Source organism: Topomyia yanbarensis, chromosome 3, assembly GCF_030247195.1.
Source record: "Topomyia yanbarensis strain Yona2022 chromosome 3, ASM3024719v1, whole genome shotgun sequence".
Classification (NCBI taxonomy): domain Eukaryota; kingdom Metazoa; phylum Arthropoda; class Insecta; order Diptera; family Culicidae; genus Topomyia; species Topomyia yanbarensis.
The window spans coordinates 316839682-316855308 of NC_080672.1; the positions used below are offsets into that span (position 1 = coordinate 316839682).

The window sequence follows — 15627 nt, forward strand, 5'->3', positions numbered from 1 at the left end:
CTTGGGTTGCATGCACTCGATCCATACGATGAGTCTCGAAGTGCTGGCGGGCGTCCTACCGCTGAAAAATCAATTTTGGGAGCTCTCATATCGTTTACTCACCCGATGCGACATCTTGAACCCGTTGGTGATTGAACACTTCGAGAGGCTAATCGAGCTTAATTCTCAAACCCGATTTATGACCTTGTACTGCGACTACACGGCACAGAGCATTATTCCTTCTTCGTATAATCCCAACCGCGCCCGTCTCCTAGATACTTCTGATTCTACTGTATTCTTCGACACATCCATGAAGGAAGAGATTCGTGGAATCCCAGACCATATACGACATCGAGCACGTTGTCTGGGTGTGCGCCGGGTATTGTGACGCCAGGTCTCAGTTAAAGGATTTCCTTTGGGCCCGAGGTAGACCGTCCAATCAACGACACGACCTGAAACTCAGTGAAACATCCCTAAGAAAAAGTGTGCGAAACATTTACCGCCAGTTACCGGTGTATTGAGTGACCCCTCAATGCGGTCCAAAAAGTTATTTTTCCAGCAACCCTTCTTTATTTACTTTTTTCTGTTGCTATAAGCAACCATGTTTATACATCATAGTGATTCTGAAAAATTTACAGCAACGGATTGGGAAATGTGGCAAACAGATCAGTAAGTTTTTTTTCTGTTATACTATCTTTCTGGTGTAATTTGAAAGTATTTTTTAGGTTTCGACGCAGCTGGTTTTGATAGATCACCAAACATTACTACGCCAAGCATGGACCGCAATTTTACGGAAATATTGAAGGAAATTGCCTTGTGGAAGAGTAGCAAGGCCAGAGTATTCTGGTGGAATAGTTCCAAGTGGTTGCCCCAGATAGTTTATTGAGTAGTCTGGCGTGGTTTCCGACACTTACGGCTATCTAGACCTTTACGCTTGTGAAATTGATAGTCAATCCATTTCGTAAAAAACAATTCGGTGAAAAGCCTAAGAGATTTGTTGGGGTTGGTCAAGTGTTTTGTGCACAACTGTCGTACTGTATTCGTGGAATATACGCTAGACTACAGTGAGTACACTAGGAATGGCAGGTTAATTTGAACGGCCACGTACTCAGTCGAAAACCTCGAGAACAATTTATTCTTTGGGTTACTGTTCAACAAGCATTAAACACCACTAAGAAATCAGTTCATGAAGAGCTTCGAAATAACGCTAATAGTCGAACAGCTTTGGAATTTCTTCGGTGATGGTAGACAAGCATTTGATAGGAACTCTTGGCATTTCAATCCCTGAATGCAACACTGGTTCTAAAGAGAATGATGAAAGTTTGCGGTCCGCAAGCGAACGCGACACAAAAAGAGACCCCGCATGTCGTCGTACGTTAGTATATAATCCTGCGGCCTAAACATTGGTCCCTACTATGTGAAATTCGTTGTCCAATGTAAGATGGTGGGTCAGAAATATGTGTCTTGTTACTTATACTGAAATGAAGAAAATCTGAATCCATGTATATCCTGGTTATAACTGCTGGCCCACAAAGCAATTTGGAAACTACATTGTTCTTTTTAAAATGTATTAGTGCTAAGAACTTGGCGAACAGACCAATAAAAAAATACACCAAATTATTAGTGACCATTGTAGTGAATTATTCTACGGTTTTTGGGATGTTGGGGTTAGGGAGTCGTTTTGGACGTGACATCTGTGAACCGATGTATAAAGATGAAACAAGTTACGCGTGATATAGTTGACTGATAGGTCCATAGGATTAAATAGAGATGATGCTATACGAAATAAAAATTAAGTGAACACTATTTGCAACATAATCAGCTCCGATCACGACAGTTGCAATCACACAGATTCGGAACTAAATAAAATTAGACTATGTGTGTTTTGATGTGTGTGTTATTGTAATTATGAAACGTAATGAATATATTTCCGCTGTATCAAATGACATAAAATCAGTTTTTCGTGGCAGGGGATATTTTATGAGATATATTGCCCATAATCGTATGCTTGTCCGATATTCTGTGGGAATTTCTATCCCCAGGGCGGGGGGTGGTCATGCGACAATAGGCAGTATATTCGGCCAGTAGTGTTAAGTGGCATTGTAGGTGTAGCTAGTATATAGCAGTAACGTATTTATTTTCAATAATCTTTCAGAACGTTTGCATGTTGTACACCATCTGCACGTGCAGGTTGAAAATTGATTGCATTACCCAGGCTAATATTACTATGGTTAGTAGTCGTACGTCGTATCATCGCACTTTTTGCCGGACTCATTATGGCATTGCTTGTATTGGAAATGTTTTGCCGTTAGATCAGTCCGTCATTCGAAGAATTGTGGCCACACTAACATGAAGAGATGCATAAACCGATCCGAACTACCGTGAGTTATACAATTCCAGCGTTTCCCTAGAAATTGAATAATCAGTTCATTTACTGGGACCATTCGTCAATTTGTGCCGAGATCACATCTGAGTTTCCTCTATCAGAGGAACATGTACGTTTATTTACTGGATAGGGTAAGTTGCCATCCGTGATAATTGAAGCGATCAAACTGGTACCTCGAGGGGTGAACTAGGGTCTTTTTTCCATAACCACGTCCGGATGTGTTTAGGTTGGAAATTCTTGAATATATTGAATAAAATGAACTGAAATTTTCACATTTTATTTGAAACGCGGGTAGCCGAATGACAATCCGAAATTTCTTGTTCCCAGTTGATGGACGGGCTCAGCAGCAGGAATAAAACATAACGGCAAAATGCAATTTATTGAATCAATCATAAGTAAAGAATATTGCTTACCCAGAAGCCTAAATTGACAGTGGTGGTCTGTCTGATGTTGCGTATGTATATTATAATAATCGCCGATCCGTTTGTTTTGTTTTTTCTTTGAGTAACCAGATGCACCGGTAACTACATAAATTTTGTTAGAAAAAAATAACATACCTATCGGTGCTGCTAGTTTGATGATTTTTTTTACCAAATTCCGAATTTGACAGTTACAGTTACCGAGTCACTGAGGGGTAGTTAGATTTGTGATACACTTTCGGAATGCGAGTGTCTAGTCGTGTCGTTGGTCCAATGTTCTAGTTCGTGATATTCTGGCAAATCGTAATCTCCCATATCGTCGCTGTTGTGCTATCTTATGACAAACGCCATTTTGAGGTAAACTGAGTTAGATATGCCACATTACTTGTCTGAAAAATCTCTACCAAGTTGCGTTTATAGAATTTCGACAATCTGCTTGGTTACTGAGATATAGCGAGAAACGTGCTGAGAAATTTTTAATTTTTTGCTTCAAATGACTGTGTCTAGGGATTGGCTCAAATTATCTTAATGTAAAATATGTTTTTATATGCAAAACTATCTGAGAAACACAATGGCATAATTTTCAAAACAAAAATGCACGAATTGTGAGAAAAATGCAACTTAAGTTTTAAACTGGAAATGTAGCATATTTGGCAACACTGTAACCAAAAATAACTATTTTTTAGATTCCCTGACTCATTTCCTTCAAAATGCATCTCATCGATTGTTTATAGACCAAATGAAGCTAATGATATGAATAAAAGTTTAAAATCGATGATATTTTTCTATGGAAAATTTTCCAAGCACGATTATGACACGCCATACAAATTTTGTCATCAATACACACCTATGACACGTGTGAGTGCAACTTTTGTTTACATTTATAGTGAAAACTCGCAACTTAGTCAACCGATCTTCGTAATATTTAAGAGCTTAATACAGAATAGATAGAAGCATCAATAGCCTTCTTTGAATTTTTTGTACAATTTCTAAGTTTCAAGATATTCAATCTCAAACTTTAAAAATCGTTTTTCTCGAAATGTGCTAAATGGCACTTGGCATAATATAGCACAACAGCGACGATATATGTCCTCCATTTACATTTTTATCAAAACGATAAATATCCTAATTTTGCCCATCTCCTTTTTTCTCGTTTTTAGAAGTTCCCTGTCCTGCCTAGTGGAGCCGACCAACACCAGAGTTCCACTATGTTACTGCCGTCGCCCTTACCATGCCTGCATAAAAAGAATTGAAAGCGAGAGCAGGTCGATGGTCTGGAAGCATTCCCCGCGGGTCCGACGAATTCCTCCCGTCAACCCGTTACTTGACATCTTAGTAACCTGAGGCTCTAACTCATGCTGCTGATCTCCCGTTAGCAAGTTTTGTTCTTCCCCTGCCATCGTGTCCGCCTATTCTCCCCTGTCCCTGATACAACTGCTGCTGCTGTTACAAAAATCAAACTTGTATTATATTCCTAGTTTTAAGATAGCTTTAAACTTTTTCATAAAAAAATATTCATCCCCATCGTGTAAGATAACTGTGAAATTTATCATAAAAACTTTTTCCTTTTCTTCTATATTAATCTGTATTCCTAGTCTTAAGATAGCTGTATTTTTTTTTCTTAAGAATCAATCTTGTGTATCGAATCGTATTTTTAGTATTAAGATAGTAGTAAAAAAATGTTCCTTTCGATATTTAAAAATTTTTTTTATTGTAGCCACTTAGTTTTAAGATATTCAAAATGTTAAAAAAAGCAATTTGGCACCGCCAAGCTAACGCATTTGTGCCTGTTAAATAAACGAACTGAATAAAAAAACTCACGCTGATTAAGCTATTTAAATATTATATTCTTGTTTATTTCAAGTGTGCCAGCGTCGACATGTTGCTTGTCAGGTTCGTGACAGTCGTGAACTTAAATATGCTAATCAAGTGTTATAATAGTATAATAGACATTTCCACAATGTTACATTGAACGTAACCATGTATTAAATCATAGCTTTTATTAATGAGAAAGGCGTAATCACTTGGTCGATTATAATAGGTTTTCGGCTAAAAAACCAATAAAAATTACTTTTGATTTTTGGCCAAAAAAAAATTAAAGAATTATTAAGTAAGGCACTTAAAATAAAGATATTACAATAACTCTTTTTCTAGTATCTTATCTTGTATATCTTTAGCTTTTAGTTGAATTGGGCCCCGGGGCAATAATCATCACCAGGGCCTAGTTGTGGAACACGACAAATGCAAAACTAGTGCGACTGGTCTTTCATCGATTACACTAGACCATTATCACATCAGAAACCCCCTAGCTAATACATGTGATAAATTTGACGCAGCCAGAATCAAGCTTACTGCTCGGAATGAATTCCCACAGAGTTCTCTGTAATCTCAGTGGAACTTTCTTATCAATCATACCATTTATCTTGTTTACCCTTTTTTTAGTGAAACAGCACCCTGTATCGAGGAAACCAATGCTAACAAAAGGTTCATATTTTTGCGAGCCGGACTTCAGTTATCATCGAACCGGCAGAACGCGAGTACGCCTGGAATTCCATCGACCGTTTGTTGAGTGAAATTAGTTCCCAGTTTTTCTACAATATGAACGCAGGTGAGTCAGAAAACATCAAATTTGAACTGGTGTATTTGAACAAGTGGCGTTTTAAGTGGGTTTCAATAACACATTTCGGAATAGTTGATAAGATGTGAGTCAGTCCGAAGATAGTGTTGCGATTTTCGTTCGCGAATGATCCAGTGCGCTAGCGGCTCAGTTTGGTAATTTCTCATAGTCATAGTCTTTATTGTGACTCATCAATGGGTGGATCAGTTATTGACATATCGATTTCGATATCTGACATTGAAATAATTTCTCTGGTGTACTTTCAGGGTACAACTGGATGCCATGGTCCGCCCATCAGGGTATTCCACCGGCTGGTGTTTATGCCGGGAATGATCAGGACGGATCGCCAATTTACATCGGACGAGCATTTCACGACGGGGATCAACTGCCAGCGAAAGTAATCCCCAGCAAACAGGCAGCTTATGTTTCACACAATGGTTTAGAAATTTTCAAATCACACTTCGAGGTACGGAACTGATAACAGGTGGAGCAAAAATCCCCGTCTGTCTTTATCTTTACTTTCAAATTAGATGAAATATTTGTTCGAAAATGACATAAGCGAGACTTTTGCGATTAAAAACTGATATCGTTATCGAACAGGTATTAAGCGGCCAAGGGTTTACCTGGGTGCATAGCAGCAACGGACACGTACCCAGTGGAGCTGTACTTTGTGGAAATACGACCTCTGGAGAGCCTCTCTATATTGGCCGCACCCATCACGAGGGAAGTTTGACTCCGGGCAAGATTCATCGCAGCCATGGCTGTCTCTACATTCCATTCGGTGGTGCTGAGCAAAGTTTCCTACACTACGAAGTACTCGTTGGTCAACAGCGATGTAATTCCACCTCAGACGAGTTGCTTTCGAAATCAAACGTTATCAATGTTCTCTTTTTATCATTCAGCCAATTGGTCGCACTGCTCGGCAGGTGCACCCCTTCCACCGGGCGCCATCTTAGCAGGGCATGACAGCGATAGCACCCCGATCTACGTTGGCCGAGCTTACCATGAAGGAGACCAACTCCCGGCAAAGGTTCTTCCAAGCAAACAGATTGCCTATGTTTGTTACAACGGACAGGAAATTCCGAAGCATTCGTTTGAGGTCCTTTGCAACGGTAACGTAACTTGGGTGCCATCCGGATTTGGCAGTGCACCGCCGAATGCCGTACTCGGAGGACGTACTTCGACTGGTGAAACGCTTTACATTGGTCGTGCTCATTATATGGGCAGTTTGACTCCGGGAAAGGTTCATCCTAGTCACCAAACATTGTACATTCCGTACGGGGGCAGCGAGATTCCGATTAAGAGCTACGAAGTGTTGATTGAGAATTAAGATTTTATTCGACAAATTTTTCGCAGTCACTTCTATGTAAAATGATGAATTCAATAAATCTTGTTTCGGTTTAAAAGTTGCAATCCAGTGTAGTATCTTTGTCTTTGGCCACTTGATCCAACAGAACTAACTCGTAGGTAATAATTGTTCCTGCCATCTGTAAAAGAGATTGATTTATTTTCGATTGAACAATGCTTCGTAGTACAAAAATAGTCTACCGCTAGTATTAGAGGTCGTGTGATGAAAAAGAATCGTTTGCCAGAGAATGCAATTCTTTTCATCGAGACATGATCAACTAAGCGCTGCAGATCTAAATTCCAGCTGAGCGTGGGAAAGATTCGCAACAGCTTCAGTGGTCGGAGTGATTCTTCGTAGACTGAAGATGTGACGTACAACATGATGAAGCATCGACTCATGACAAAGAGCAGTGAATACCAGTAGTAGATTGTCGTGGATTGGATAGGCTTCAGACTGAAATTTTGAACTAGTTAAAGCTCACGGTTTATATACAAGGTGGACTTTTTGCTCACTCAAAAATATTGTACAACTGTACCGAAATGAAGAACATATTGTTGGCACAAGACATCAGAATGATACGTGATAGTTTACCATCCAGAAAATCCACCAAATCATTCAGCCGCAGAAAATCCAACCGAACCTCCCGCCACACCACCTGCGGCTGCTCGATTCCTGCGAATCGTTCGATTCGATCATTAAACTGCTGAAATCGTCGCAGCAACGTCAGGCAGACGCTCGTGATGAACACGTCAGTATAGTTCCAGGTAAACTTTGCCACCCTCATGGTGGTTTCGATAGCCACCCCCAGTACCGGATGATAGGGAACGAAGCGCATAATATGGTGGTGTTCACGGCGGAAAAAGTTGTACCAGAAGCTGCTCGCGTGCGGACAGTGTTCGATGTGTAGCTCGTTCAACTTGTATGCCGAAATGAAGTTCAGGGTATCTTCGAGGAATGCAAATAGTATTACGGTGAATGCCACGCGTCTGACCAGCGATTCCAATGCTATACCCTTCCTAGCTGTGTAGGGGTGATAGAGGAATGGTGTTTCTGCTTCCGTCCATAGTGTCATAATCGAGCGCCAGTTGTAGGCGAGTAGCATGAACTCTACCATTGCAGCCAGGATTGCAATATAGTAGACTATGTTTCCTAAAATGAATTAAATTATTAACAGCACTCTTATGGTTTGATTCTCACTCACCGGCTGTGTTGAGACCAACATTTTTTCGTTGAATAAGATACACTGAAAACATGGCTATTATCGATGAAATGGAAATAACGGTAACGAAGGAATAAATAAATTGAACACTGCTCAATTTAAATTTCAGCTTTAGATGACTATTGTGGAAATATCCTGTAATCGGCATAATTGAAAATATCTGCCCTAGAAGAATAATAGGTGCTAGAGCTTCGTGAGCAGTACAACCATTCGGTACGGTTTTGCGAAACAACTCTGGATCGTGAGCAAAAATCTTGTTTTTCGTAGATGATTTTGAATATTGATCAATCACCATTTCTTCTACGTCGAAAACGGTCTGTTTACTATTGACTCCCAGCCAGTTATAGTTTCGTTCAGTAAAAGTTGTCATTACAAGCTTGTTGTTTGTTACCGATCCTTGTTGTTATTGTAGTCCAATTAGTCCTGTGGATAGGGTTGCGCTAGACTATTTGTTGCTTATAGAACAGTTCGCGGACAACCACATATCGTGATAAAATGATATTAGTCTATGATTACAGGCTTTAGAACGGTTCAACCATAAATAGCGCAATAGTGAGAATGGTAATATTATGATACTTTTTAGTCTCCAGGGTAAGATATGAAATTGTGAGATATAGATAGAGAAATCCACACGAGGAAATTACACGATGAAGTAGTTACTATCATATAGCTATAGATATGCAAAACCCACTGCAAGGAATCTTATAAATTTGTCGTTGGCCTTAAATCTGGGTATCGTGTTCTTCAAGAAGAAAGCCAAGCACTTCCATTGTTGAACTATCTCTTCTCGTCTGCTCACCTGATGCGAGCTTATGAATCGCTTGGTAATTGGAAATTTGAATGGTTTGTCGAGCTTTAATCGCAATACAGATAACAGCTACGGGGTGCAATATACTAAGAGCTTAAACCTGGGCCCGTAGCGTGTGGTTGGCCGGGTTAAAAAAAACTTATCAAATAAGTGAATCAAAATCATATAATAAGTCATGATAGAGGTTCCATTTCCAAGTAGACACTGAATTTTTGTTCGGAAGTCGAACTGGAAAAGAAAGCTAATGTAAACACCAAAGTAGCGCACAAGTGAGACCCCACCAAAGGCGCTAAAAGATTATCCTACGGTGAAGTCTTTTCGAAGCCGGGAAGAGTTCCGCTATATCACAAAGTTGCCAGTGATCAACGAGTCTTGCGCTAAGTTGAATCTCTGGTCGAAATGACACATGAAACTTTTGGATTTCCTAGAAGCGTTGGACTTTCCTTGTTTTATCTCCAATTACTACGACTGATCAGTGTCAGCGCTTCCTTGAGCTGGTATATTTGACGGCCTCTCAAGAGCAAAACCCTTAACAAGTAGACTCATCTGCCTATAGTTTTGAGAGCAGTGAAAGATGTCCCCACATGGAGATAAGCAGAGTCGCACTCCTGACTCAAGTGAGCATAATGATTTGTGGTTTAGTATTTGTGTAAAAGAATACTAAGAGCGTTTTTTAAGAGAATCCTTCACATTCCCCGGACGCTTTTTGTACGGGTGGGTATGGTTATGTGGGCTCTCCTGCCAAATGTTACCTGACACGAATTTTGAGAGGACACACCATTCCCAAGTAATAATTGGGGTTTTATGATAATTTTATCATATAATATAATTTTATCATATCACTCATAAAATGTAGATAACACTTGTAGCGTAGGGTGTCCCAAAATGACATCATGTTAAAAAGTCATCGGGCTCACTTCTTAAATGAAAGGTTAGGGTATCAGGACCACTTTCTTCTTCGAGGTGAATTTGTTAAAACACTCCCTACTGATGGCGAATTTTGATTTTGGGTAAAATTTCAAATTCATGCTTGTTGAAGTGCTCCTAAACTGTCTTAGATTTTTTTCAGCACTTTTTTAATTTTTATGGAGATCCAAACGGAGAAGTTTGGTTAGTTAGTTTGAACAAATTGTGGATTATAAGAGCGACGGAGCCTTTAAAACTTAGTAAAAAGTGTAATTTTTTATGTTTTTCATTAGTTTTTCTTCAAAACTGGGTATCTACAAAATTTTGAAAGTATGGAAAACACTTCAAATAGTTGAGCCAAATATAGGGGCGTATTTTTGCTAAAGAAAGTGTATAGCTACGACAAGTGGGGTATGAGTTATTCAAGTTTTCGTTAGATAACCTTTTGACATTTTATGCTTTTCATAAAAAACAACACTGTTCTACAAAATAAAACAATTTCAGTGTGCTTAGTCCGCATGTTGTTTTTCGGGAAATAAGAGGAAAATGATGAAAAATTGCGTTGGAGAATCGGTTTTTATGAGCATTTGACGATTTTTTTTTTTAAATATTTAGTATATTAATAACCACCTAGTGGGGTTGAAAATCATGAAAATTAAACAAATATGTCGAGTTAGTGCAAGTTATGGCGTATATTTGTATGCCGAATTGACTAACATATTCAGATTTTGTATATAAAGGCTCATTCCTATGTTAGGTACCTTAGAGTGAAGAAAATGCAGAAGGGTGGGGAGAATGTTGAAAAACTGATCTTTACGTTTTAGATCACACAATTCCGAAATAGTCAATTTTGAAGGCTTTGTATTTTCGAAAAAGTTTTTCAACAGAATATAGCGCAGTACAATAATTTTGGTGAATAAGCTTCCAAGAAGTAATTATGGAGAATTAACTTTTCTACAAATAATTAGAGACTTGGCATCATTAGTAAAGTTATCAATATTTTTATAATTGATGGTACAAAAAATCATCAAATTCTCATAATACCCAAGCCGAAACAAAGACAAACAGAAAACGCCGTTTTAAATAATTTTCCTTCTATTTTACACAAAACAAATTGTTGGTCTAAGCGCATTAGAATTGTTTTATTTTTTGGAACATTATTATTTTTGATGAATTGCTAAAAATTTCGAAGGTTATATAACAAAAACATATATAACTCATACCCCTTTTACCGTGGCTATACACTTTCTTCAACAAAATTACGCCCCTATATTCGGCTCAACTATTTAAAGTGTTCTCCATACTTTTAAAAATTTGTAGACACCCAGTTTTGAAGAAAAATTAATGAAAAACATAAAAAATACACTTTTTTACTAAGTTTTAATGGCTCAGCCGCTCTTATACTTCAAAACTTGTACAAACTAACTAACTAAACTTCTCCATTTTGATGTCCAGAAAAATAAAAAAATGCTGAAAATATCTAAGACAGTTCAGAAGCACTTCAACAAGCATGAATTTGAAATTTTACCCAAAATCGGTTTATTTTTCGCAAAATCAAAATTCGCCACCAGTAGGGAGCGTTTTAGCAAATTCACTCCGAAGAAGAAAGTGGTCCTGATACCCTAACCTTTCATTTAAGAAGTGAGCCCGATGACTTTTTAACATAATGTCATTTTGGGACACCCTATTGTAGCGTGCTATAAAACTTCAATTGTTACTTGGGTTTTGTTCCGTCCAGTGCAATTGCCATTCAAAATCATTGCTCACCAGAGTAAGGGATTCTTGAATCAATAAACGCTATGCTTCAGTAGATCCACTTATGACAAACTCGAATAGGTGTTTACGCTGTCGATCTCAACTTTGTGAGCGGGCATGTAGACGAGGTAGTCAGTCCTGCGTAAAAGACAGAATATCACAATTCTGAGCTTCACTGGGAAAAATATTGGCCATCGCTGAATATTTTCGAAAGTTTTAGGATACTTAGCGGATTATCTTTGATCCGAAGATCAGATATGGTGGATAATGTCTGGGACATATCCGGAATGTCATGATGGCACTGATTATTCAAACTGATCAATAATTCACAAACCATAGAAATAGTACATCGAAAAAAGTCCTTATCAATCGGAAAAATATGTCTTTTAATGCCATGAAATACCGAGATATGGAGTTCGTCTCCTTTAAATACTTAAAGTCTACTGATTTTTCAAAGCTTGATTTTCGAAAAAATTCTCCGCCTCTCGCCACCCACCTAACTTCGAATGCTATGAAAGACAAATCTGAAGCGATATTTAAAATTTCGCTTAAATATGGTGGTTTGTGTTCCGTACTGATGGCTTTGCCCGGAATAGGTTGAAAAAATTTCATTCATTCATTCATTATTTTATTTTACAGATACAGTAATGACCCGTTTTTATCAAACAGCCGAAAATGATTATGAATGATAATAACAGTTAATCTCCTTGAAAGCGCGATGCAGAAATTATTCTTTGATTAATTAGACACAGAGCGTTGGTGGTTCAGTGCCATTCTACGCACGTGATTAAACTGACAACTAAGAAAAACGCGACCGAAGATGAAAATTAAATTAGCGATCTGGAGAGAAACAAAACGTAAAATAAAGCTTTATAGTCCAAAATTACGTTCATATTAAACGTTTCTAATGAAATGAGACCAGTTTTACGCAGTACGAAAATCAGACACAATCCATGCTAATGAAGTTGTTTATTCATTTTGTTAACAAAAGTGTGCGCTGAGAGCTTTCTTGTTAAGCTGGTGTCTTTAATTTTTTAAAAAGGGAATTTGTGTGTTTGCCCTGTTTTAATTTGTTGGAAGCGACGACAGTGATGAATAGTTTTACAGGATCGATCTCACTATTGTAGTTATTAATGTCGTAGTTATTTCTTTGCTATTGAAACTTTCTCTTTCCACAAACTTAATATTTACTTTTTTGGTTATTTTGTTAGTGGGACAGTTACGCGTACAATTTCAACAATAGAACAAACGAATTTGATATTTTTAGGGTTTTTCATCATCAAACAATTTTTTGTATCGGATTTCAAAGACTTTGGAACAAGCACACGTATTTTTAAGGAGATGGGCAGTTTGAGCGCGGGTCTGTGGCTTTCGACTGACATGGCTTATTCTCGTTGGTTCGGACTGGTTGGTGTGTTCCTACTTACATGTGAATAGATCAATCCGCTTGGATGACATAGGATATAACAAAAGAGAACAGGAACAAGACAATAACTGTTTCAATTCGAATTTTGGTTAGTGATAACTCAAACGCGCTGACATGAGATAGTTTCATAGAACGAAATCGAAACGGACAAACTAGAGAATAGGAATCACACTCTTAGAGACGAAAATGCGCTAAATTGTATTCTCCGGGCCGGTGTTCACAGCCAGTCCGTCAAAATTGTCTTTGGTTTAAATTTTGGTTGCAATTTGGAATGAACTACATCATAATAAAAAATAATATTACTAAGTATAAAATACTTATTACATACGGCATCTCTTCCAATGGTTATGTTTTCGACGGCTAATATGCCAAAGTGTGTTAGTTTATCATGACAACACACAGCCTTGATATTTTTTTTTGAAAATTCAAGCAAAATGTGAATCTAGTTCATCAATTATCTTAAATAGGACCAAAATTGGGTAAACATTTCGACAACTACCTAACAGTGCAGGACTCATTACTTTGCTTGAATTCGATTGGATGATTGTAGACCTGAATTGTTGGTATAAAAGAATGAATTTACGGATGTTGACTAGAAAATGGTAATAAAATCGGGGGTGCATAAAATCGGGAGTTTATAAAACCGGGTCGAAACTGTACTTAACTTCATATGCGCTGACAATGCTGCTAGCGTAGACAAATGACACAAGGGGCGCAAGACTGAGTCCCCACGAAGGGTGTCAGAAGACCACGCTACGGATCTGCATAACCGCAAATTTTGAAGTGATAAGTACCGATTTTTTTGCGTTCGCTGCTAAATACCGATTTTTGGCGGGGTAAGCTCTTTAGCTCATAAGTGTACTTTCAAGTTAGTACACAACCAAATTTCAATTCAACGGTGAAGTACTACTGTAAAGTAATTTTCATTTTTTTGAAAACTTCAATATGTGTGATAATTTTTCATTTGTAATTACAGCGATTCTGCTGAATCCCGTCAAACAACGGGGTTTGGCAGCAGAGGGTTAATAACCTTCAGAGAGGTTTAGAATATGGCTTGATTTGTTCTAGCTCGTTTCTTGGAATTTTTTGCGGATTAGATTCTGCAGGTGGCAATAAATTTAATAGTAGGATTACGAGAACATTAATGACGTCTTCGAACATTCTGCCAGCAAATCAGCAGTATTTCAGATGTACGTTTTGAATAATGATTAATGATTTTAATAATTTGAATAGAAGCGGGTAAATTGTTACTCCTCCGAGGAAAAGTTATAACGAATACCTGATCCTTCACCAGAAAAGAACAAAAAGAGTCGAGAATAATCTCGAAAGTTTGGTAATGTGATTTCATAGACCCTTTGAATATTCCCGCTTCAAGAAATAACTTCAATTGCATGCCGTGGCAAAGTAAGCACGCAGTCAGCTATTTCACTGTACTTATCCCAGTCTTATAGTCACATAAACGATGAAAAATCCATCCGAAAAAGCTTCACCATTTCGATTTCGAATTTCATTCCTCTTTCTGCTTGCGCTGACAGACTACTTCGTAGACGTGTTGCAATGTTGTACTGTTGTTACAAGCAAATGTTCGGAGGTGGCGCGATAATCAACAGAGAGATATCATGTCCGTTTTGCAATAGATGTCGCGTAATGTACTGAATTATTTCAGTACTGAATGCTATGCAGAAGTACGATGAATAGCTAGTATATATTTTAGGTGTTGTACAGGTCTTGAAATTAAGATTTAATGTAATTCCTATGAAAATATTAAATCCGTAAATATGCAGTAGGATTGAATAAAATAAAATCCAATATAGATATTTTTGCGATCTAACCTGAAATGTACTATAAATATGCTAAACTCGTTATATATTACGCATTTAAACAATCGATCCAAGCGAAAACTGATGCAATGCTTCTAAAGGCTGTTGTCAGCAATTTTCTTTTACGAGTAGAAAACCGAGCTTGCTCCCTAGTTTTGGTGCCAGTCTAAAATTGGAAAAGACTTGCGCATAAGCAATTGCAGTGACAAATGAAAATAAACTTAGAAAAAACGCAGGGGGTAGATTGAAGGATAGCTATCCTTATAGATAGCGTGCCGACACCCTACTTGCGCTTGTATTGGCACAGTACAGTGAAACAAGCTGAACTGTATCCTTGAGACAGCAATCATTTGATTATCGATCGACTCGTTTGAATGAATAAGTGATGAGTGTTTCGGTTGAATGGAATGAATGGCATGTAGGGGTATGGAAGGGACGCAGTTGTTCGTCATTGGGAGTTGTTTCATACGGCTGGTGATAAACCATTCAACGTTTTAACAAAATTTCTAATCCTTCATTTTGATTTTTTCTTGAAATACTGTACGCTTTGCACAAACGCTGAGTTCTAGATTTGCCAATGTTACAGACATTTGAAGCAAGATTGTCGCCTAGAAGTTCAGTGGACAGTGGTATCCAAAAAAGTAAAATCTTGGTAAATTGCAGAATTTGAGACCAATCATCACTTCTTATTCCCGCAATTCTATTACTAGTATTACATGAAGGGGGCTTATTTAAGGACGTATGTAAATAACAGAAATCGTTCATTTTATTCGCATATTTAGATTCAGCTGTGTTTTGGTGTACGAATTTCGATGTTTGGTGACGTGTTATCACCCTTTCGTTGCCACGCAGCGCACCAATCTGCTGCTAATGCTGCTGATTAGAGCTTCCATTTCCCGGCGGTTTTCAGCTTCCCGGGATTCGGGAAATAAATAATAAATTTC

General features: G+C 38.0%; 2 protein-coding genes and 1 long non-coding RNA gene across 4 annotated transcripts; 1 reads left to right on the forward strand and 2 right to left on the reverse strand.

The window, feature by feature from the left end:
• Positions 1-2014: 2014 nt before the first annotated feature.
• Positions 2015-2899, reverse strand: LOC131691497 (uncharacterized). Its single transcript, XR_009305786.1, has 3 exons — positions 2779-2899; positions 2489-2601; positions 2015-2386 (listed from the first exon to the last, which is right to left on the reverse strand). It is a non-coding gene; the product is annotated as an uncharacterized LOC131691497 (long non-coding RNA).
• Positions 2900-5269: 2370 nt separating this feature from the next.
• Positions 5270-6814, forward strand: LOC131691782 (uncharacterized). The gene is made up of 4 exons (XM_058978415.1): positions 5270-5392; positions 5668-5867; positions 6002-6236; positions 6304-6814. The coding sequence occupies exons 1-4, from the start codon at positions 5383-5385 to the stop codon at positions 6729-6731; spliced, it is 873 nt and encodes a 290-aa protein (XP_058834398.1). The 5' UTR covers positions 5270-5382; the 3' UTR covers positions 6732-6814.
• LOC131691781 (gustatory receptor for sugar taste 64a-like) lies at positions 6717-8260 on the reverse strand. 2 transcript variants are annotated; one of them, XM_058978414.1, is made up of 3 exons: positions 7262-8260; positions 6950-7202; positions 6717-6888 (listed from the first exon to the last, which is right to left on the reverse strand). In XM_058978414.1, the coding sequence occupies exons 1-3, from the start codon at positions 7861-7863 to the stop codon at positions 6802-6804; spliced, it is 942 nt and encodes a 313-aa protein (XP_058834397.1). In that variant the 5' UTR covers positions 7864-8260; the 3' UTR covers positions 6717-6801. The 2 variants fall into 2 exon arrangements, with proteins under 2 accessions (XP_058834397.1, XP_058834396.1); XM_058978413.1 differs by having other exon boundaries at positions 6717-7202.
• Positions 8261-15627: the final 7367 nt, after the last annotated feature.

Excerpts from the sequence above, each read along its gene's own strand:
- LOC131691781 (XM_058978413.1), bottom strand. The coding sequence starts at position 7,863 with ATGGTAGAGTTCATGCTACTCGCCTACAACTGGCGCTCGATTATGACA. Across the intron at positions 7,203-7,261 it reads CAGTTGTACAATATTTTTGA|TCTGAAGCCTATCCAATCCA; the intron begins GTGAGCAAAAAG and ends TCAAAATTTCAG.
- LOC131691782 (XM_058978415.1), top strand. Across the intron at positions 5,868-6,001 it reads TTTTCAAATCACACTTCGAG|GTATTAAGCGGCCAAGGGTT; the intron begins GTACGGAACTGA and ends GTTATCGAACAG. Across the intron at positions 6,237-6,303 it reads ACTCGTTGGTCAACAGCGAT|CCAATTGGTCGCACTGCTCG; the intron begins GTAATTCCACCT and ends TTTATCATTCAG.